This window comes from Seriola dumerili, unplaced genomic scaffold (genome assembly GCF_002260705.1).
Source record: "Seriola dumerili isolate Sdu_G_001 unplaced genomic scaffold, Sdu_1.0 BDQW01000138.1, whole genome shotgun sequence".
Classification (NCBI taxonomy): Eukaryota; Metazoa; Chordata; class Actinopteri; order Carangiformes; family Carangidae; genus Seriola; species Seriola dumerili.
In genome coordinates, this window is record NW_019174393.1 from 7,653,794 (window position 1) to 7,678,793 (window position 25,000).

Sequence of the window (25,000 nt, forward strand, 5' to 3'; positions counted from 1 at the left end):
TTGACAGAGGGTAGAAATAATATACTAATCAATGGTCCTCCATATCCAGTACAGTTCAGGTCATTTCAGTTTAATTCTTTGTTTTTTTTCCTCCAGGGGAAACTTGCCTACTTGGCAGTACCAGTATATTACAAAAAATAGCCATGTCCAAACACGGCCAGCACATAGAAACCCATCGACTCAAACATATGATGCACTCACAAAGATGCCAAGAGCTGTGAAAAGAAGCTAATTAACCCTACTACACAACATGACAACAGGGCAGACATGGGTGGACACATTTAACAACAACAAATATCAGATGCAGAAAGACTGAGGAGAAAAAGATGCTTTTTAATTGATTGTTGAGGTTCTGCCTTTAAAATTAATATATGTTAATATAAAACAAGGAAGGATCACTGTTTGATGAATAAACTTTTCTTATTGCTCTTAAAACACAAATGTTGCCCTTCGGGAGGTTGTCAGAGCCAAAACCTACTGCAGGTCACAAGAGAATCTGTCAAGTTTTTAGAACAATTAAAAGTGTAAATTAATTTTTCTAAAAAAGCAAGTGTACTGCCACTTCTGCCTCCTTTAATCAAGCTGCTAAAGTTTTATCTTTCCTCTCATACTTTCCTCATTTCATCCACCTCCCTTTACGTTTCTTGCTTTCATCTCTTATGCCGCTGTATGCTATCTTCTATCCATGCCACCTTCTCCAAGTCCATTCTGTGCCTTTCCTTAGAAAGACGTCTTTTCTATGACTTCCTTTCACTTATTTTTTCAATTTTCCACCCCCCCAAGCCCTCCCTTCTCTCTCCATCTTTTCCATCACCCTTCCTCACACATAGTCTATCCTGTCAAGGACACAAGCTTCTGAAAGAGGAATAAAAAAAAATCATATGAATACTATGAATCACCCTTTTCTTTCTGTCTTCTTCTGTCTTCCCAACCTCCTGCTCTCTCCCTCTCTTCCTCTCTCCCTCCATCTTGTTCACAAAGATATCTGAGCGCTGATTTCCCCCATGGATGTCACTGTTGGACAGCACAGGGCAACAGCAGGTAGACTCACAAAATATAAATGTATGAATAAGAAATAAACACCAACAGCCTCCCGCACACGGACACACAGTGTGGTTGACAATCTGTTTGACCATCTGTCTGCCTCGTGCATTGACATAGTTGATGTCTGAACTTGAGGACATTGTGTAGGTCTGTGTCTGTCTATGCAGTTGTGTAGTAGTGTTCGTGGTGGTTGAAGTGAAAAACTGAATATTAATCAGTAAATATAGTTCATGTCTTATTTGATGGCTTCATAATATAGTTCAATTTATTATATGATGTAAAAATTAGAAATATTACACTCATTATCTCACTTAGGTCTTACAAATATGTTATTAATTATTATATGTTAATATTTATATTTCTAATATTGATACTAAAGGCTTGATCACCATGACAGCAGCAAAACTCAAGGGAAGAAAAGTAAGCAAGTACCCATAAAGTATTAGCAAGAAAATAGCATGACACTGGCAGTACAAAATATCTGCTGCCTTCTACTTTCATCCAAGGTTATCACTGGGAGTGTATATACACAGTAGTATAAAGGGTTTCTGGTTGAAGTGTATTCTTCATGTGAGCCTGGAAACTGAACAAGGACTGAACAAAAACTGATCCAGGTGAGCAGCATTTCTGGCTAATCCTGTGAAACTGTAAAAAAGACTCTGACCTGGCGAAGTCGAGGTCGGCCTCCCTGGACATGGTGATGTTGGTGAGGTTCTGCTGGAGAACAAAGATGTTCCTGCACATCTTCTTGATACCAGACTCACTAATCCTCTTAAAGTACTGGGCCCCATTGATTAGAATGCAGGAGATCAGATGACCTAGACCTGTTGGGGGAGAAGAGAAGAAAGGGAAGAAGAGAAAGAGAAAATAATGATTGTCAGATGAGCACAAATAATCAACAGAGAAAGGCATAAATACAGCAGAGATGAATAGAAGGATGAAGGAAACTGCTTTAAAAAGGCAGGTTAATCATATTTCTCAGGCAGCTGTTTATCCTTCACCCCAGGTCGGCGCTGACCTTCAAAAATATACTGGAACTTGTGCTGCTGCAGAGCAGCCCCCATGGCCTCTTCTATTGCTGAGATATCCTTGTTCAGTTTGACCACCAGTGGGTCGTAGTCCATGCTCTCCACATTAGCCACAATGGCGTAATTTCCTTGCTTGGTGAGGGGGATCAGGTAATGGAAACAATGCACCCTAGATTGAAACAGAGGAAGACAGCAAAGGAAGGTAAATAAAAGAGAAAGTTGCTTGAAAAAATTTAAGTATCTCATTTTGTTCTCTATCCATTTCAGGTGTTATCATTGAATGTACACCTGTTAATCTTTCTATAATGCCCAATAGTGTACCCAAAATTCTCTCACAGTTAACTGTGGATATGTTGAAAAAACATGTTGTGTGCTGAGTTTCAAAATAAACAAAACAGCCTCATATAAAGAAGTATGTATGAGGTACATGATTCTCTGCCCTTAGAGTACAACACGTTTAGGAGTTACACTTTAGTTGGCACTGGGTGTTCACACTACTCTAACACCTATAATTACTACACAGGTCATTATGTTTAGAGTACTTATAATGCATCCACTTATTCAGCAACAGGACATAAATCTGATTAGTTAAGGGCAACCTGTAGAGCGCACTGCTAAATATGCTGTACAACTCTGAGGAATGTATAAAGAGGATTGCAGGTCTAATATATTTACAACCTGCTACCTATAAAAAAGCTTCACTTCAGGTGTTGTATTGAAATGCCACAGCCTGAGGATGTCTTTGAGTCCCCTTCACTTTACACATTCATCATGTTGATGAGCTTGATGAAGATGGGGTACACACACTGATCTGTGATAGTAACCGGAGCCGCTCCAGTGCAGTAATTATAGGTTGAGAATGTGGCTGAAGGGTTTTTGTTGACTGGTAAAATTACACACGGTCATCCATATCAGAAAATGCCAAACAACATTTGATTTCTTGATCACTGTTGTGTAGCATTTCTCTTTTAGACTCTAAAAGAAGTAACGACAATTTGGAGAAGCAAAAAAAAAATTGACCTCTTGTTTGTCTATATTAATATTTTATGCCAATGGTGACATACTGTACATCTTTAATACTACTTTTAGGACTGTAATGGGTAGAGGCGATGAATTTTAACCTATCCTATAGCAATATGCTTCTTCTTTCTGTTCATTCAAACAAGTACATCTTGGTCTGAGGACCTTTACGTCCATAGACAGCTCATTATTGTCTAGACTTGAGGAGTCAATACTTTCATAAGGCCATAATCACAGTGCCCTTAGCAGAAAGGTATAAGATGATATGGGTGAATGTCTATTCCCCTTAAGGAAAAGCCAACAACTACACCACATTTTCAATGCCTCCATCTCACTTCCTGCTCTCTCTATTCAATCATTTCTCTCACTTAGATACTGTATCTCCCTTCTTTTAACCCCCACCGCCACTTTAACCTCCGCACTTATCTCTCTCCTATCTCTTCCACCCTCCCCTCCCGCTTTCTTCCTCATGGCTTCATTTAGCTGGTAGCACTATCAGGGGAAATTCGCTAGATGGGGAGAGTCAATGGAGTGTAGCATATAGCTAGACATCAGCCTCAGGGAGGGTTTTCTACTGAAATCATAAACAATATTGCATAAGCTACACAACAGTCTGTGGGGAAATAGCAGTACATGGAGGGATAGAAAAAAGGGGAGATGGATGATGGAGGACTATTAGTGGTTGTGGAGGGAGAAAGTATATGGTGTGGTAAATTAACTTAGATACTGACACTGAAAAAAAATATTCAAAAGATACTAAAAAATTCTTTGCGCATTCAGGAAATGGGTGTGTGTCTCTTATAATGTTTGGCCATATGACTCCATAACACATCCTCTGAGCTTGTTTGGCATGATCACGGTACTGAGTAGATTGCTTTTTGTTCAGGTGAGGCCTGAGAATCTGAAGCTGTGTCTAAGATGAATTTAACAATATAAAACGCCTTCTGAATGTTTATATTGCTCTTTATATTCCTCTCTGAAGTGTGAGTGAGTTTCTCCTTCCTACCTGACCTCCAGGTGTAATACCAGGAGACAGCGGTCAGCGATGTCCTGAAAGCTCCTGGACAGGTCACTCAGGGTCTGGAGAATCTGCTCCCTGCTGCGTTCACTCTCACCAATCACCTGACTGTCTGCTGAGCATGGAGACACATCTGAATGGACAGAACAGAAATGAAAACGTACACAGACACTATTAACACACACGATTATACCAAACAAGGGCAGTAGTATTGAGTAAAGTAGAGTGATCAACATTTAACTAGAAGGTTCAGGACCGAGTTTCAATGTCCAGATGCTATTGAAGTGTCCTTGAGGGAACTGCTAAACCCTGACCAGTTGACCCTGACCTCTGACAACCCACATACCATACTATTATACTAATGTCATTACTGTAACTTGTCTATGCACACACACATTGTACTGTACCCCATGGCAATACACACAAACACTTTAATACTGACACAATAAGGTATTACAAATGACACCTGCTCATAAGGTACACACAAAAGAAAGCCACTTCACACACTTCCTGAGTCCTTCAGCATGTTCTTGTACTTTCTTCTCAACACTTGTGCTGAGACAGCAGGAGCATGTGTCAGTGCACTGCATTGTAAACCATACAAAAGACCTGTGTGTGTGTATGTGTGTGTGAAAAGAGAGAGAGCGAACCAGAGAGCAAGAGAGCATGATGAGTGTATATAAATTCAGCCCAGTGTAGATCAATGGCCATAAATTAGCAAGGGGAGGAAAGGGAGAGAAATTGGCCCCGTCACTCATATGTAAGTCTATTTGGTCAATGAGGCGAGAGTGTGTGTGTGTGTGTGTGTGCGTGTGTGTGTGTGTGTGTGTGTGTGTGTGTGTGTGTGTACAAAGAGTGACTGTTGAGCAGGAGAATGCAGGGGTCCACGATCGATGTGCTGCAGTCAAAGCCAGCTCCCCAGTTACTCTTCCTGCCCTTCCGAAGGTCACACATGCAAGGCACACATGCATGCACGCACACACACAGAAAGCTAAAGACAGAGTGGCACCAAGTCTAAACTAAGGCCAAAATAACCTGATCATCTGTCTTCTTTCTCTATGATATAATACTTCTGAATGATAGCCCCCCAAACAGACAGAAGGTGTGATAAAGTTAAGTAATACTTAGCTCAAACATGTTACACCGATTGATTCCCATTAAGTTTTCCTATACCCAGGCAAACCAAATTTGCCTTAACCAACACATTTTTTAAAATACTTTTGTATTCATTTTTTCTTCATCTCAAAAGTCTGCTTGGAATGTCACCATATTACTTTCCAATATGTAAGTTAGCTTGGAACTGCAATCCTGTTTCACAGCTAACTCTAAGATGTTAGATGTATCAGAGCTCTCCAGCTACCAGGGAAACACTACCACATCTGTTACAGTAGGAAAGCAGAGATCCATTGATATTTGAAACATAGACACAGCATTAAACTTAGAGTAGAGGTACTTCAAAAAAAAAAAAAAAAGACAGAGGCAAAACTGAATTCAGAAAAAACTGCTGATATCAGAAGTCCTAAAATGTAAAAAAAAGAAAAAAAAGAAAAGACTTAATATGTTATATCCACTTAAGATCTAATACCTAACATACTTAAATGATTGATTGTATAAAACTTTCTCATTTTAAGAAACTGGTCAATCAGACTTGGCACTTGGAAAAAATATCTATGAACAAGATACAAAAAGAATGAAATGACTGATCAAAGTAAATATTGAGACATTGTACTTTTTAAAAAAGCATCCAACATTAGCAGATACACATCTTTGCTATGTTTCTATGGGACTAATGTAGTTTACATGATATCAAGATCTTTAGATGTTGGATGATTCGTCAATGTTCTGTCTTACAAGCGGTGTAGGCCGGTGACATCATAAGCCTAACTGATGCAATCAGCTGGCACACACATTTATTAGCCGCTGTTTCCTGAAACCACACTGCTCCTGTGGAAGGTCTTTGAAGTGAAACTGGAAGGTTGAACTGCTTCGACGCCTCTGTCCTTTTCTGGAGTAGTGATGTTTACTACTAAGATGAAGAGCTCTGCATATCCCCCCACATTAATAAGGCCGATTTAAGTTCAAAACCTTACTGTACACATATTCATATTCACTGTTTTGAAATCATAAAAGCTCATTAAAACAGTTATTCTTTGCTGCACTGCATGGTGAGTGCTTCTGTGTGCTCATATCCATGTGTGTACATTTTGTATGTGCTGATGAATATGTGCTTCTGTCCCCATTACAGTTACTTTAAATTAACCCCTGATAAGATGAGAGACCCTTTGGTTTGGGCAAACAGCAGTGAGGTATGTGCCGTGGCCATCCAATTAACAAAGCAAACACAGGCAGGGCTGTGGTGTGACAAAAGTGACAGCTGCTCTTATGGTCTGTGTGCCTTATAGATAGAGATAAATGCTAGAGATAGTATTTCCTATTATAAGGTGTGCATGTGATGTGTGCAGCTGTGTATTTAAAAGTGCTAAATGCATCTCCTGTATGTATGAACTTACTGGCTAATTAACTGTCTCCTTGAGTACACCTCTTGATAATGTGCGTGTGGGAGGACACTGCAGTGCAGCGTCACAGAACATTTGCAGCCATTAGAAACAGTGTATAAGCGGCCACTTGGAGTCAAAGACCTGCAACACAAACACCCGTATAGACTTCAACCAAGGCGCAGTTCTAACAAATAGGCAGACTTCAGAGAGATTTACAGTTTGCAGTAAAATGTCTAGTTGTTAATGAAGTCACTTTTCTCACTGCTGACTCTACAAACTTGTTGGTAAACAACAAATGATGAGCTTTCCTTTCCTCTTTTTAATCAGTTTCGTTGTTACACAGCAAGAAACAGTACCACAAGTTCTGAGATAATTAAGGGGTGGGATGCCCATCATTTTAGGATTATTTAATTTGACTATTTCACATTGAACCAGTCTGACAGCAAAACTAAGACAGGTTGAAATCAATAGACTTGTTTGTATGTAAAATCCATATGAAGTTTTCACTAGGGACTGCCTCCTCCGCAGGCAGAAAACAGGCTGCCACGGATTAGATCTTTAGGCTGACAATATTAATATTAATATTAATCCTGCTAAATGAGCAACAGAAACAAACAAACAACATTGGCTTTAACATAAAAAAAAATCGACAATGATTTCTCAAGGGAGTGAAGCATAATGACATTAATTGACTTAATTTGATTGGATTTAGCTGAAGATGTTTATTCTCTCTAGTCACCTTATCAGATCATCAATAGAAACAGAAGCCAGCACTGACACACAACATTGACGCTCAAATATTCAGTGACAAACCTGAAAGCAGTGATCTGTGGTATTATTGATGTGTATTGGCAGCAAAGGAATAGTAACAACATCAACAAGTGTTTGGTGCAGCTAGCAGTGCGCTGACTGCATATACAGACACAAACCTGTCATTTGTGCTTACATTTGCATCCTGAGAAAAAGGTACATGTATATTTGTCAGATATAGACTATTTTCCTTGCTGAGTGTCTCTTTCCTTCACTTAGCTCGTGTGAGGGAGCAAGAGCATTTTACTTGCTCTGCCTGTGGGAGTGTTCACTCTCCAAGTGTGTGTGTATATGTGCACATAGGCGTGCGTGGATGTGACTCGAAGGCTTCTGTTTCCTCTCATGTGCATTACACTCACTCACTTTGGCAGCAGAAAGGCAAAAAAAAAGGCTCGCTTGTGGCACACACTGCTGGAGGTCTCTCCAGGGGGTGTCCGCGAAACACGCACACACACCCAAGAAACACACACGCACAGAAACACACAGAAATACTGATACACGCAGATTCCTCAAGACCCCCCCCCCCCCCCCACCCTCCGCCCAAGCCTGTGCTGCTTTGATGATGCGAGGGAGGTGTCACAGCATGGGGGGCACCATTAAAGTCAGGGACAGACGGGCAAAAGGAGACGACTCATTGGTCCTGACTGACAACTTTCTTTCTCTCTTTTTTTCTTTTTCTGCTTCTCTCTTGCTTTCTTTTTCCTCAAACCAAATCACTCCCATATTGTATTTGTAAGTTCTTTGTGTATGCATGAGTAAATGTGAAGATACGTATGCACATGTTGTGTATCTATTTGTGCACCCATGTGTAGGCATGCATGCATGTGTATGTGTGTGTGTGTGTGTGTGTGTGTGCATGGTGTGCTTATCCAATTATTTTTGAATCTCATCTAAGAGAAACGTCTGTTGCTTGCCATCTGCAGAGGATGAGGGTGGCAGACATTAAGAGAGAAGATCAGTGATGGAATTCGCACATTTACACACATACCGCAAGCAGATGCAAACATACCCCTACAGTTCATATCAAAACACAACCAATCACCCTGTCTGCCATTAAGGGCATACACAATACATTGAGAGACAAGAAAACAACATGACTTGACATTTTCTGTGGCATTGACAAATACAGATGCTGAATTTTTGATAAGAATCATCTGCTCCGTTTAGAAAGTACAACATGCCCTACCTCTCAGCAGAAAAGAGGAATGGAAGAGAAAATGGAGAAAGATAAGCAAAGGACAGTATCCTGCAGGGGTGGAGTGATGAATGATTCATAAATGACTGACTGAATAAGAGAGGTGAGGAGTTACTAATTATTTTGCTGCCTCTGGTAGAGGATGAACATCTGCACACGGGGATCTGAACTTCTGTCCAGAGAGAAAGGGGGGAAAAAAACGAGAAGGGAGAGAGAGAGAAAATTGAGAATGAGATTTTGATATCGGAAAATCCCAAATTGCTTAATGGTGTCTGTCTTGTAATGAGAGAGAATAAAAATATCCTAGACATTTTGGACAGAAGCAAATGGATAGATGAACGAAAAGGCAATATTTTGACTAGTGATAAGACAACACCATCATCTCCCACTGCAGCTTCTCCCCGCGGCCTCTGCAGTGAATAAGAATCTGTTGTTAGTCAACTCTCCTTGTCAAATGGAGTCAAGAAAAAGATAAAAAATGCTAAAGGGAAAAGACCTATACTCACTCTAGTCAAGGTTAGAAAAGTGTTAGCCCTAACACATGCAGCAGAACAACCACTGAAGAGAGAAGGAAATTACTCCCATGAGGAGATCACATGATTATTGTCTAGAAACCCTGCAGCATAGATTACAGGCCTGTTTCTATGCACCTAATGATGGTCAGGCCTCTGATGTGAACACACACATTTGCACACAAGTACATTAAATATTGGTAGACAGAAATAAGTTTGCAAGGAAAAGACTGCCCACTAAGACGACCTTTCACGCTGTTCATGATCTCCAGTTTGCAGGTCGTTCTTCAGTCCACAAAGATCCAACGATGCTCCCAGACATGCTGGCAAACATTATTTAAAAAATCTCAAACATACATACACACACAACAGCCAACAGAAAAATGTCTGTCATGCTGACATTGCCCCTCAGGCATCTGTGTGTGTGTGTGTGTGTATGTGTTGTCTGGTAAATATTGTCAGAGTGGATTAGAAGTTCAGCGCTGCGACCAGATGGGTGATAAGACCCTTTCTCCAGCCACCTTCACGGCCAATCACCATCAGTGGTCTGTCTGCATACACACACACACACACACACACACACACACACACAAACAGCCTGACACACACACACCTCCAAGCCGATATGTACAAAACTACCTGCGTACAGACTTGAACTGAATCAGCATCACGAGGAAGCTGAATGGATTAAATGTCCATTCTATGTTCATATTATTGTGTATACTTCAGAGCATAGCAATATGTGTAACTACACATCCAGTAGAATTCAATCACACAAGAAGGTGATCAAACCAAGCGTCCACTGCAGAGATCACCCAGCCATGGACAAAATCTCCCAGACCCTTACCACTCAAAGTAAAAGAAAAACAGAGAGAACAATGGTCAAACTGCCAGGAGAAAGAAAGAAAGAAAGAAAGAAAGAGAGAAAGAAAGAAAGAAAGAAAGAAAGAAAGAAAGAAAGAAAGAAAGAAAGAAAGAAAGAAAAGGCAAAAAGAGGGAGAGGAAAATGAGTTGTTCATACCTGACTGCTTCTGTAATATAAAATCCAATTTGGAGAGGCATAGACGTGAGGCGGGGGGTTGGAGGATGAGATAAGGTGGGGTCCTTTTTCCCTGCTGTACCCTTGTCCCATCTTACACAGTGCATGCTTATGTACACACACACAAGCACGCGCACAATAACACCCATACTAACACACACAAAGTCCGTCATCAGCTCAGCAAACACTAAATAATGAACAATACGGAGGCTGTCCCAGCATGATAAGTGACTGCCCTATCCTTCCCATTAATGCCACCCGCCAGAATTAATGATAATTATGTCACGTCCCTTCCCGTACTTTTATTGAATTTTTATCTATGAATAGACGAAGAAAGCTAGCGTCGGAGTGAGAGGGAAGGGAAGAGTTTAAAAAGAGATAGTAACAAAGTCAAGCCCATATGTATCTGAAAATTTCTCATTTAATTATTTTATGTCTAAAAGAGAAGTAGTGATATGGAGCAGCAAAACAGCACAAGTTCAATGAGCAATCAGAGGTCTGAAGCTAGAGAGTTGTGACAGCGGCTGATAAAGGTTGAAGCCCTCTCTCTATCCAGAGACGTTACAAGAGACTTTATTCTATCCATCTAGGAAAGGTGCATAATTTACCAGAGCTCTGCCAGAGGACCAAGATACTGCTGCGAACATGGCTAAGTTTCCCTATAGTACTGTAACAAATAACTACAGCGGTGAATGAAAAGCTGTATGAAAAAGTGACAAGACGTCTACACACATTTCATATGAAAATGTGTTGATTACAGTGTTGAAACTCGATGCAGATGGTGCATTAGCAAAGCATAATGGTTATTACTTCAAAACAATCACAACAATGCAGCAACATTTGAGCCTATTTCCAGATAAACAGAATTTTCAAAAAGCATCATCTTGTCAAAATTGATAATCTACAATCCCACTCTAGAAATTCAGCCTGACAACATTTTTAAATATGTTAAATATTGAATGAGCTTATTAGAAAGACATAAACAACACATTAAATAAACATGACTTTTGCATGAGACTGAGAAACTGAAGTCTGACATCTGTTCGTGTCGTCAGAATGTGGGGAAAAGGTTTTAAACTGCACATTTATACAGAATAATTAGACTGCTACTACAAATGACAGTACAAAAACAAACCTGACGCTACAGGAAGAGTCATTAATGGGAATAATAACTCCCTGATTGCTATCATATGATGCTAATAAAAAGATATGGACTTGAAGAAGCATATTACAAGATGCTAGAATCTTTATAGGAAGATTAAATGTGCTCTCAATGTGATAATGAGGATAAAAACATTACTGTAATGATAAATGATTAACAAGGTCTACATAAAGACTATGTGTTGGATGCAAACACGCGCACACACACACCTCATTTTGATCAGTGATAAATGATGCAAAAGTGATGACTGAGCAGCGAATGTATGAAATGCTTTTAAAAGTCCTGATTAGGGCAGGCATTTATGCACACACACTAGCAGAGGTAGAACCATCCATAATGAGTGTGTGTGTAAAGTGTTCTTTGACAACTCCAGTGGAGAAGGTAATGAGTGTGTGATAATACACTCAAACAAAGAACTTAATGAGGCACAGGTAAGAAGTGTTGCTACAAAAGCACTGCAGCCAAGGATGAGAAAACTTCATGTACCCCTGATTGTGATACTGCATAAACCATCAACATGATATGTTTAATCTGCAGTGTATTGCGATCAATAACTGCCTAATGACCTGAGAGACTGGTAGCAATGTCCCCTGGAAAACATATGCATGATGTAATTTGCACTATACTGAAATATACCAGTCAGTAGAGGATGTATGTTGTCGGAGAGTCTTCTCCCCAGGTACTTCCAGGGCTAAAGCTTCACTTAACCAGTGTACTCTTGCAACTGTTGGATGTCACGTGATCTCTTACACACTTGACACAAGCTCATACTCAGAATATTCTTAAATTTGGCAGCCATGAAGGTATTTCTGTCTGCGCCACTGGAAAAACAAGAAGCTGAAGAAAGAAAAATGACATGAGAATAATCTGATTTTTGGTGCAATGCAACTAACTGATGAGCAGAATTCATGTGTCAAAGACAATGTTCGGTTTTTCAGTATGTAGAATAAACAGCAACAGATGCCTGTGTCGGCGTCAGTGTAACAGTAGGCACAAAATGCACTGCACTGTTTGTGTCAAAAAATATTTCCATATTTTGTTTAATTCAATTCCATCAACAGAATAATACCTTTAGGGACATCCAGTTAGTACGAACAAGGTTTTGGGTATGTTGAGGAGAATCCAGTTAGTAATGTAATATATATCAGCATTCAGGCTGTCAATCGCTTTGTATTTATTATCTAGTGATGTTATAGCTTGGCCTGTAATCATAGATAAGAGATAGATATGAGACGTATGGGACCTAAAATATGTTTCCAGGAGAGAGGAAGATGAGGTGATCTACCTGGTAACACTGTGACAATGACATTATGACATATGCCTACCAAAGAGCCAATTCATGTTTCCACAATTCCACATCCCAAATGAAGCTTCCCTTACTTACTGGAGGAATGAGGCAGGTTGGCGAAGAACATCTTGAGGCGACCAGCAAGCCACTCCATGCTCTCATGGAGGTTGGCCAGAGCTTTCAGGTCACTGACGTCACGAAGGATCTCATTCTGGGGGATTAACTTGTCTCCAAGGTTCCCAGTCAGCACCTCGGACTCCTTAGCAAAAGCCGCTCTGAATAAAAGAGACGTCAAGGGAGGGATGTAAGAGTGTGTATGGCTAGAGGAATATATTTGGCAAAGAAAAACATCACTGGACATAACTCGACCAGTATACACCATTACACAAAAGTGAAAGCTGTCAAAAAAGTGTAAGGACAAATATGTATAATTACTACAAGGCATGACTATGAAAGAGCATGCAACCAGTCAACAGTATTAAGTTCTTTGAGGGAAATTATTGGTTTGCTGGTTGGACTCAAAATGCCTGGTCTGCAGAGGCAGTGTGTGGCTGACATAAATGCTATAATGGAGGTCAATTTCCAAAAGTTAAAACATAATGGACTGAATGGAATGAATGTACAAATGTGTGAGTGTGCTTGTGTGAGTGTGTTTATTTGAAGAGGATTTGAATTTTTATAGTAATATAATATTTATATGCACAATGGTTAAGTGATGTGGAACTGAATTTGGACCCTGACCTTTACAGTGATGTGCAAATGTTCAAACCGAATATACAGAAAGAAAGGAGTCACTGGGTTTGATAACTAGACCGATACAAAAATGGAAAGATAAAATAAAGAATTATGGAGAATAGGAACATAAAGTTGGACATAGTATTAAGAGAATTTTACAGGCACAGTCACTTTAAAAGGAGTAGCTCCACAGTCAGTTGGAGAGAAAAACAGCAGGTGATGGAGAATATTTGGAAATAGAAAACAAACACAAGGCCGAGATTTACAGGGTGGAAAAACAAAGACAAAAAGATCAAAACCTCTTTTGTGTTTCGGGATAATTAACTTTGGAGACTGGTGAGAAAGATACGGAAAGAGTAAGTTGGAAGTTTTATAACTAAATCTCAACACCACAGTGCTGCAAACACATGGCATGCGGACCGGCCTTCAGATTCACCGGGATGCCCACAAGATCAAGATCCTTTGAACAACAGATGGGTAAAAGCAACACCAGACAGGCAAACACATACTTTCTCACTCACACATAGGCATGTGTAGCTTATTAATGAGGCTTTATTAAAGCACTGGGTTGCCAGTCGTGCAGAAGCTAATCCCCTTTTCATAGTGATGAAAACATCTATGGCTCTCAAATCAAACAGCCTTATGGTCTGCCTCTTGCTATCTCTGCACTCTCACAGTGTGTGTGTGTGTCTGAGAAAGGGAGTGTTTGAGAGGGAGAGAGTGCATACAACAGATTGACTTTCTCTGGCCACATAACCAATTTATTTATTTACTTTACTATTCCGCTCCGATGAGCTTCAGTGTTCCCTGAAGAGAGCGCACATTCAAAGGCAATTTCGATAAGACTGACCCCCCCCCCCCCCCACCAACTGCTCTCCTTATATTTTCCTATTTTGTTCTTCCCTCGTTTCCTCACTTCCTTCAGATAGAGGGTGTTTAAAAGAGCAATCGTGACTTCTTTTATGGGTGCATCTTTGTCAACAAGAGAGGGTTCAATAATATGTGAATAAGGGAGCAAAGACAGGAGGGAGGGATTATTTGCGTGATTGCTCAAGTGTGATTGTGTGTGTCTACCTCTGGTTGTTTGTGTGTGTACAGTATGTGCTCGTTACCTTGCCTGTTTGAGTATAGGTTCTTCATGACAGAATTGTAAATGTTCACACAAATAGATATATGTATATTTCTATGAACAAGTACATATGTGCTCTGTGTGTGCTTGTGTGTGTACCGGGTGAAGTCCTCTTCATCCTCTCTCTTCTGTCGAGTCTGTCTGGGTTGGGCCATATTTGCCCAGTTAGGGAGAGACTGGAGCAAACGACTGATGTCCTCATCTTTAGACCAGGAAGCACTGATGGTCAGCTTCTCCTCACACTGGACTATACCCCTGGGGACGCAGACAGACATTAGGAATTCATTCTTTAATTTTAGAGGTATCCTGTCAGGAACTGAGGTAATGAAGGAATGGTTATTCTTATGTGCTGGTGGTGCTGGATGACAAGTCAGGGGATAACCATAGTTAATTGTATTAATCCTCTACAGACCAAGAATGTCTGTGCCCAATTCCATGGCAATCCATCTACAGGTTGTTAAGATATTTCACTCAAAAATGTTGACTGTCAGACTACCAATGCCTTAGAGCCAGACACAGACAGACTAGTGGCATTAATATTCAGGTAGTTCTATACTGACATATACAAGAGAATTACAGCAGCTCTAGTTGGTGTTAAGACAAACTGGGGCAGACTGCCAACATGTATTTGCTTTGTTTGCACATGTCTGGGTTGGAGAAAACTGCTTGGTTCTGCAATTAACATCACATTAATACCTCATACAGGAGACACAAGCACTCCATGGTTTCACATCCACACACCCACATATAAAGGAAGAAGGGAGGGGGGGCTCAGCGAGACAGAGAGTTGTTCATGTGTAACTGCACACTGCACGCACACAAACACAGCCACAAACAAAAACACACACATACCCTATGGCAGTCTCTGTTGGGCTTGTCTTTATCATTCGGAGGCCCCAGTGAGACTGAGGCTGACCTGTGACAGAGTCCAGATGGACTCCCAGCAGTCTGTCAGTCCTTTCCTGTGTCTCCTGGCCCGTTCATCACTCCCTCTCTTACCCCCCCTCCAATATGCTCTAGCCCTCCCTTTACCTGGCCAGGTGTTACATGGTCCCAGGGGAGCACAGATGGATGGCCTTTCACCAATGTGTGTGATTGTGGGCGTGTAGAAATAAATAAGAACAACAATCAAACCCCATTCCGTGCTCTTAAAAGTAAATATTCTGAAAAAGCACGCTACCATTTTCCTATAATTTTCTTTTTTCTTTTTTGTTTTGGTGGTAAAAACAACACTTAGGAAAGCTTCCACATCAGCTTTACTCTTATCCAGGCTGCAACCTAACCTAAATTTATTCCCACAACAGTTTAACAAAAGCCAAAAAACACAGTGAAACCCTGTGCTCTCTCTGCATTAGATGAAAGCAACTGTTACATTTCTAAAATGTAATCAAAGATGATTTTTGATGATATTATTGCTAATGTTGTTTGGTTGGGTTTGGCAGATTTTAAGAGCCAAGTGATCATAAGACAGACACCTATATAGAATTCAAACAATAAAAAGAAGAATTTAAAGTGGCTGTCATCCTCCAGGGAAAAAAAAGGATTCTGGCTTCTGTAGCAGGAGAGCTAGTCTCTGCTGTCTTTTACCTGTAGGCTGTGTTGCAGATTTCCTTGTACTCTTTGAGCTTGTCGCAGACCATTTCAAGGAACTGGTTGGAATAGGCACTGAGGTCCTGCATCAGGCTCATTAGATCCTGGATGGACTTCTCCACTACCACGGTGCTCTAGAGGCAGAAAGAGGAGCAGAGCAATCAGTGTTAGGTTGGGTTGAGCTTTCAACTGTAAAAAGAGAAAAACAGACAAAGTAAGAGACACGGAAAAATAAAAGGGGACTGGATTTTATGCAAGTGTCAGGTCAGATCCAGTCTGCTGTAGTGCCAGTGTAATAGGATGGCTCTAACTTCACTTATCTATCTGTCACCTGCGGCTGGACTGATGACTGCAGCTGGAGAGCTTGTCGAAAGTCGTAACACCGTATTGGTGGAATGGATGATTCTTTGTGTGTAAGTGAATCAGCGTGAGTGCACCTATTGGTGTGTGTTTTTGAACTTCTGTGTTGTGTGTGTTCTCAGGCTGAAAGCGAGTGTGTGTGCATTTGTCACAGTGCACCCATCACCAGGAGCCACGGCAGGGCTGTGACAGCAGCCATTACAGATTAGCCACTCCTGTGTGACTAATAGCTGGCCCGGGAACAGCAGAGCAGTTTCATATCCCCAGACACACTCACACATACACACAGGGTGCAAACTTTTCAAAACACACACCTTTGAGCAATTCCAGAGCTGTTAAATGAGATTACAACTCAGTACGTTCCAGTTTGCCTGCTCCTAGCACTTAACCAATCTATCCTGCATCTCCAATAATAGTGATAACTTGCTATTAGTCTGGCAATAGCCTTGCTGCACCCACTCTGAAACTACGAAAGCAGTACTGTGTCTGTTAAAGATACACAAGGAATATTAAACATATGGTTTCCATTCATCACTCGTAGATTATCACTATTCAGCTCACTAGTCTGCCTATGTAAACTTGGGAGTCCCATTGTTTAGGAGTGAAAGGGAAAAATTCATCCCTTTGTCAAAGATTCATAAAATAGCAGTAGAAGGTATTGCTACATCAACATCTTATTTACTCCAACAAATGGTTATGAGTTGAAATATGGAATAAGATATGATATCAATAAAAAATGCCTGACTCCCAGAGAGGTAGACTTAAAATGTACAAGTCTGTGTGCTATAGCAATAAATATGATCTCTATTAGTTTATCATTAATAACACATTTTTAAAATAGTTCAATTATATTCAAGGCCAGTAGCTAGCTGCCAAAGTGGCTGCAAAGACTGTAGGGGGCAGTAGTGACTGTAATTGATCTTCAAAAAATATGGAGACCCCTGATGTGATAGAATGATATTAATATTAATAGCTCTTTCTCTGTTTCAGTTTCCCCCTCACTCATTCTGTCTCAAGCAGCCAAACTTGCACACACACATACACACACACACACGCGCACACACACGTGCACACACGCACACAGACGCACACACACGCACACATGCCCACACATGCCCACACGCACACAAACAGCAGCCACTCCACTGAGGGAAGTAATGATCCATAGCAGTGCCCATGCCCATGGAGTGCTAACCAAGGCCCTGTCTCTGCCAAGGGAGCACCCTTTACTGTCCATGCCTGACTCCCTGTCAGCTTGCCAGGGTATCAGGAAGAAATACACAGAGCCTGCAGGAGGGCTAGCTGCTGTGGCTCAGGCAGCAGCTACCTCCACTTCCTAGTGTAGGCTGGTGGTACTGTAAACAGCTTTATATAACACAGTGAAAAAAAACGGCAATGACATTGCTGCCAATTCCTGTTACCGTGACTACGGTGATAATGCAGTGATAATAATACACTACTTTGTGATCCCTGAAGGGAAATTCTTTTTTTTTACTGGCCTCCTCCAGGGAGGTCAGGTTGTGGAGTCAGCACAGCTGAGGCTGCAAGGGATTCAGTGGGTGGCTCGGGGAAACTTCAGCAGAGTGCATGACTGACTTTCTCAGACAGAAAGTCCATATAAATGGAGTGCATTAAGGTGCTGGAGTATTTATGACCCATTTGACTTTGCAAAAATGTGATTATTTAGATAAATCAAACCGGATTGATTTCGTCCATTTATAGTAACAGGTAGCTTTTGTAGAAATTAAACTGCTGCAACCGCAAGAACTCTTAGGATACATCAAGAAAAGTACTGTATTTACAAAGTAAATGGCATACATAAGAAAAAGGCAAATGTGGAATACAGAAATAGCTAATACCTTCAATTCCACTTTAATAAGTGAAAATGAATCAATACAACAGTGCAAGAGCATGTATTCCCATGTTTCCAGGATGTGCTAAATACTGTTGCTGCATTAGCAGTTTGTAGTATTTGCATAGCAATTATTGTAGCAGCAGCTGGATTTTTTACACATTAAAGAATAGGATTCTTTATCAAAAATGTGGGCAAATATGAGAAGTTCACCTTTACAGTTTCAGAATTCAAGAAAATCCTGTAAAAATGAAAGAAAAAAGTGAAAATAAAAGAATAGCAAGATGTTGAGTCAATAACAATAAGCTATTGTCAAAAACCTAATGTGTACTCAGAATCATAACAGTGTCCCCCTTACTCTTGTTGTCCCCACTTTGAGGACATAGAGCTCAATAGCAGGCCAAGTCAGTGAATGGAGAAGAGTAAACAATGGATGCCTGATCCATTACTCCTGCTCTAACAAATGCTCTCGCGCTCGGCTCCCTTGTCTAATTCTGCTCATTTAACACAGCCATTTGTCTTAGGCAGCAGAAATCATTAAAAAGTAATCAAGGGACAGATTGAGAAAGGGAGGGCTGAGAGAGAGAGAGAGTGAGTGAGTGAGTGGTAGAAAGAGCGTGTTCTGCTACATCTCCTCTATCTTATTTGAGTGTTACATAGGAGACAACATGCAATGTGGGGGCTTCTCTATCTATGTCTATCTTACTCTCTCCTGCTCTCTTTCTAATGTTTCAAGCTTAAAGGTCAACAGGCTGTGCTATCATGCGAATAACATCCATATTTCTCTTGTAATTCTCCTCCACAGTATAGTATTATCCCTGAAACTGAGCTTGGTTGCACTTTGCCTTTACTCCTTTACATTATTACTACGTAAAAGCAGTCATCTAGGTAAATTAGACTTGGGTCTTGCAAATGGATCGCAGAATTTGCTGGGGTAAACTGCTGTCGTTAAGAGTGAAATGAAGGCTACGGCCATAGTGGTTTAATGACAGCAGGGCAAGGCAGAGCACTCAGACTGGCGCCTCAGCAGAAATAGCTGTTAATGCACGGTCATCACTACAGAAACCACCCTGAGCCGGCGCTAAAAGAAGTGACTTCTTTTGGTGGAGTGAGTAAAAAGCAAAACACAGGGAATGACATTAATGCAGTAAGAGCGCATGGATGTAAACACTCAACTCCTCTGTGTTGCTGTATTCTGTTGGCTAAATGTGAAGCGTTATCCTGAGGTAGACAAAGGAAGATAAAAAGAGGAAATGTATTGTATTTACACAGGTCTACTTGGACTATGTAATGTACATGCTGTGGGAATCGGAAACGGCTCATGGATTTCCCCATTAAAATAGCGGGAGACCCCTCAAGGTTGTGGGGGGGGGTCAGAGTGTTTAACCCCATGCTCCCTGCCATTTCACTCACACCCTGACCCCGAACCGCTGACTCGTGTAATGTCTCTGCCATGCCATTCACGTGTTTGATCAAGGGTTGCCAGAATAATACACACTCAGCAGTGTGTATACACAGCTGCAAACCCCCACGCATCAACGAGAACACATGCAACGATAACCTCTGTCTCCCCCTCTTTTCCCACACACACACAAACACACACAACGGATATCCCACCAACACTACACGACACACACACACAAACACACACACACACACACACACACACACACACAGGCTGTCCCTCTCCTGGGTAAAGGGGAGCTGGGCGTGAGTGGGACATTGTCTTGACAGATCATTCATCAAAGTCAGCGCAGAGCCACACTTGGAAGACTCCCCTGACACTCACCGGATGGCCCTCATGCTTGTGCCAACTCAACCAAAACACATGCTTCTTCATATGTGTGCGCATGTGAGTGGGTTTGTATTAAAGTTTGTTTAAGCTCTGACAACTACACAGTGTGCAGTTTGTCTTCTCAAGTGTTCATAATGCCACACACAAAAGAGGGCCCCCTGCCCCTCATGGGAATTAATTCAGTAAGATCAGGGCGACAATCTAAAATTCAGAATAATCTCCGAAATACGAGTACCTTATTTTCCTTTTAATAAATTTCCTTTTAATAATAAATGAATTTTAACCTCCCATAATTTATGTGCATGCATATTTACATCCTCACATGCACATACACACAAAAAACACAAACATAAACACAACTAAGCTCCTCATATTGAGCTGGAAGTCACCAATCAAGAGCTGTCACCTCTAATCACGTACAAGTAATCATCCCTCTGATGGACTGCAGTGTATATTACAACTATATACATTTGCATAACAAGCTAATCAATTACGTGTGTTTGGGGGTAAAATCTCAGGTATGTATTTGAATTCTAGATGTCATTGTTGCTTGACTATCATTTAATGATCCATTTTCTGCTAAAGGTGACATAATGAAAGTGAGAAGTGAGATAATGAAAAGCAAATAATGATGTACACATGGGCTTAGCTGTGATGTTCACAGTATTACATAAGAAACATGTTACTATGGAATAAACACAAGTAGCTTCGGGGTGAACAAAACTGAGTTAAAAAAATACATCTTCTCTTTCACTTCCACCGTCATCACTTCCAATGCAAAGCTTAATCTAGTGTTTATAAGTGTTTTCATTGAGAAAAGAGGAACAATATGACACTTCCATACACACCCTGTTCATCACTCCAGAGTTTAGATTCACCATTTAATTCCTCATGGTGACCAAAACTCCATTTTCATCCCATGATGCTCTTCTACACTTGACGTTGTATCTGCTGGATACGAGAGGGATGTCTTTCCTATTTTGTAAAATTATCTATCACTTACAATTCAATTATTATGACTTATTTATCACAACTGGGTTAGACCTTCAGTGGTATGTGTGTGTGTGAGTGTGTGTGTGTGTATGTGTGTGTGAGCGAATAAAAGTTTGGATGAGAGAGTGAAGAGAAATTATAATGTAGTTTAATGCATTCTGTGGGGGGTGCATGTTCCTCTCTGTGCCCCATTAGGCCCATCTGGAGCCATTGTATTGGCGCACATGCACACACGCACGGACACATGCGCAGGGATATACATACGCACGAAACAATGGGTGCACTCACAGCAACACAAAGACTGCTATTTGCAAATTCAGAGCATTAACTTGCCTCTAAAAATTCAAGCTGTAACTTTTATCAGGCGCTCACAGCCAAAACCTTCTTTCCTTCAAACCAACGGGCATGTTTGCGGTAGAGCTGACATTTCAACTTCTCTCTCTCTCTAACTCACTCACTCCAAAGGCAAAGATTATGTCTTGTTACACACAGAGACGCTGTCAGTGGTAGCACTGCATGGTGTGAACCTGTACTACCTTGAGCTGTAGCTGCTCAGGCTGTTTTCTTCACTCATTTAAATGTTCTCTCTGTCACTAAACACAGAGACAAGCAAACGTGTGTGTGTATGTGTATATATATATATATGTATATATAGCTGTATAGCTATTACATTGATGTAAGTATATAAACAGTATAAACAGTATAAACAAAGTACAGCTGTGTCACATTGGTGAGAAAGGAACATCTCCATGGTGGAGGCAGGTTGGAGGCTCAGGGCAGCTGGGCACAAGCCTCAGGAGTACATGTGTTTGGTGTGAGATAACCAGGCGAAGGTGGGTGGTGGGGAGTGTTACACCTCAAGCAATGAGGAAGGAGGCAGCACAGAAATAAGGTTTTGAGGTGAACAAGACTAAAAAATAGTCAGAATTTCTAAGGATTCAAGTTGATCTAGTAGAAAAAGAAAAAATACGTACTTCTTCTTGCACCAAAGCAAATAGTTTGTGAAACAACCCCTTATCATATACATAAAGAAATAAAGTATAGCATGTATAGCATAGTATAGTATTATTATTTAAACACCAGATTTGCTCTTGTAAACCTCCTACGGATGTAATTATAGATCTGTATGTTCAGAAACGTTTGAAACTGCACAAAAATCTTCTGGTCAATGATCCAATCAAAACCTTCACTGAGTGCTTTGGTTCATTTAATGTTCCAGTGTAACCATACAGTGACCCATTTTACAGAGCATGCATGCTCAGCAAACCTACCTGTGTAGATGAAGGTTATAATAATTATACTAACTGATCAAATATAATGATAGAACATATTTAAAATGCTGGAGGATTGGTGACTGCAACTTCAATCATAATTAGGGAGATGGGTATGAAGGCAGAGCAGCCATGAAAAGTCAGGAAACTTTTTCTTTCATACAACAAACTCCTCTTGACCTTTTCAGAGCATGAAAGTCAATCTGAGCAGTTTGAGATACTGCACACCTTTAAGTTTAAGTAAGAGCATAAAATCAAATAACCTCTGGAAACCACCATGTTGTCTTTGTGATTACAACTTTTGTCTCTCTTGGTAGCAGAGGGGAAAGGAGATTGGAGGAACTCATTTCAAGTGCAGCCAAAACTGCTGTGAGTAAGTACGATATTGAGGTGCCTCCTTCCTTGATAATTCTTAACAGCTGTAAAATTGTCAACGAGATGCTTAGGCACGATCCATTTCATGACAGATAATGTAGTAGAGGGCTCCAGAAAACATTTGGACTAAATGAGAAAGCATTTAGATTATTTCTTTTACTGTGAACAGGCCTATTTTGGAAGAATTAAACTGGGTGCTGTGCAGTTTTGCTGAGATTTTTTTTTTTTCCAATAAACATGGGAATGGCTCTTGGTTTTGTTTCTGGTAATGTTAGCAGTGTGCGTCTCTCTGTCTGAGGATTGTGTATGTGTTTACCTCTGTGTACACAAACCACCCTAATGTCCCCCCCCCCCCCCCCCCCTTCTGTTGTCCCATCACAGGGGCATGGCTGAGGCAGCTAACAGGTGTATTGTGTTGTGATTGCTGGATCTGTTGATGGGAGCTGGGAGTTGAGAGTGTCCTCAATAAAGACAAGCTGCCCCCTCCCAACGCTGTAATCCACTGTGCATGTGTGCGTGATGGTGGGGAGTGTGTGGGGGAGGGTGGGGGGCCGCGGGGAGCCAATCAACAGGAAGCGATCAGCCCCCCACAAATAAACATTGCCTACACATCATCACAAATAAAAAGGTCAGTGTCATTACAGTTACTGGAGGTGGATGTGTGGGTGTGTGTTTATGTGTGTGCAAGTAAGACGTGTGTACGCCTGTTTCCACCTTCCTCTCTCACAAAGCTACATGTGAATATGGAATTAAAAGGTCAACATCATTAGCAGGCCATTGGCAGCTGAACAAATCTGCAGTGCAGCGAGCATTATGGCAGCTGACAGTGAGTGAATGAAATCAGTCTTTATCTGGCTCCAGGACAAGTCAAATACATGCACGTATGAATAACAAGTGCGGGGATACTTAGTACACAAACACACACAGATGCAGATACAAAAGGACTAGTTAGCAGCTATTGTTTGGAGATACTGCAGACAAAGCTGAATGATACTTAGCTCAGAAGAGATGGCCTATGTGAAATGTAATTATGTCTCTGCTGTGGTCTTGGCTGATGAAGTAAACAAGCACAGCACAAACAATTCATCCACACTCACGGACTCTCTCACAAACCTAAGTGTATCACAAAACTGAGCATGCAGGTGATTCGACGGCACTGTCTTCAGGCCAGAGAAATGTGGTCACCTATTTGTTCTTTTGTCTCGTTGCACTTGTGTGAAGCTGCATGTGCATATTGTGTGTATGCTTGTATGTTAGTGTGTCACAAAGTGAGCGTGTAAAGGGGACATGAGGGGGTTCTACTAAGATTAATGGAGCCAATCTCCAGCGCTATCCAGCAGAGTGACCATACCCTCCCTATCCTACTTTCTTCCTCCATTCCCCACCTCTCTCTCCCCTCTACCCCTTTCCCTCGATCTAACTCTAATTAAATGAATCAATCAGTGGCAACACCGAAGCTGGACAGATAGCATCACACTGCTAGGGCGAACAGCGTGTACGTTTGTGTTTTGGTACACTGTTGGATTCTAGCCCGTGAAGAAAAGGGACGGAAAAGCAAGAAAGAAATGGGAAGAACAATGGTCACTACAGATGAAAGGTAGAGAACAACAAAGACATCAAGCAAGCAAGCAAGAAAGCCAGATATCAAATAAGCGAAAACATAAAGAAACATAAAGAAGCCTTCGATTTGTGCCTTGCTTGTCTTCCTTCTCTCTTTAACACCACTGCTCGTCGAGAGACTTATCAGCTCAGCCTATGCTATCACACAGACGCATGAATGGACGTTAACCTTTCCCACTGAACTATATACTGTCCCAGTCAGCCCTTATCTCATGCTCCTAGTGGACAATATATAGCCAGAGTCAGGCTCATAATCATATCATTATTATGTAATGTATGTACATGATATATATAAATGCAGTATCTGACACTGCTGGTGCCTAGTGATAGGAAAATCACTGCCCATATCAATATTACTTATTAACCTAAGCTCAGACTGCATTTGTATTGCTTATTATGGGCTGTTTAAGCAAACCTAAGGCGTGACATTCACCTTGACTCCTGAACAGTGTTTCTACAAAGTCATTTTGTCTATTTCTACTGGTGTGATATCACTGACAAAGGGTCAAATGGTTCATATAACATATCTGTATTTAATAACATGGGTCAACTCCAAAAGTTAATGCTATGGAAACACATTCATAAATATTCTCTCCATGCTTCAAAAGTAGACCTGGGGTAACCCTATGCCATATCATATTGCTGAAGGTCAGAAAATAATATAAA

At 40.9% G+C, this 25,000-nt stretch overlaps 1 protein-coding gene across 2 annotated transcripts in view; it reads right to left on the reverse strand.

Annotated features, from left to right (window-relative positions):
- exoc4 (exocyst complex component 4) overlaps nucleotides 1-25,000 on the reverse strand; it is a 110,857-nt gene that overhangs the window by 11,189 nt on the left and 74,668 nt on the right. For both annotated transcript variants that reach the window (XM_022749492.1, XM_022749491.1), the window contains exons 14-19: nucleotides 16,066-16,202; nucleotides 14,578-14,733; nucleotides 12,711-12,889; nucleotides 4,099-4,243; nucleotides 2,063-2,241; nucleotides 1,709-1,868 (exon numbers count right to left, since the gene is read on the reverse strand). In XM_022749492.1, coding sequence (XP_022605213.1) covers nucleotides 1,709-1,868; nucleotides 2,063-2,241; nucleotides 4,099-4,243; nucleotides 12,711-12,889; nucleotides 14,578-14,733; nucleotides 16,066-16,202 — 956 coding nt within the window. The remainder of the gene's footprint in view (nucleotides 1-1,708; nucleotides 1,869-2,062; nucleotides 2,242-4,098; nucleotides 4,244-12,710; nucleotides 12,890-14,577; nucleotides 14,734-16,065; nucleotides 16,203-25,000) is intronic.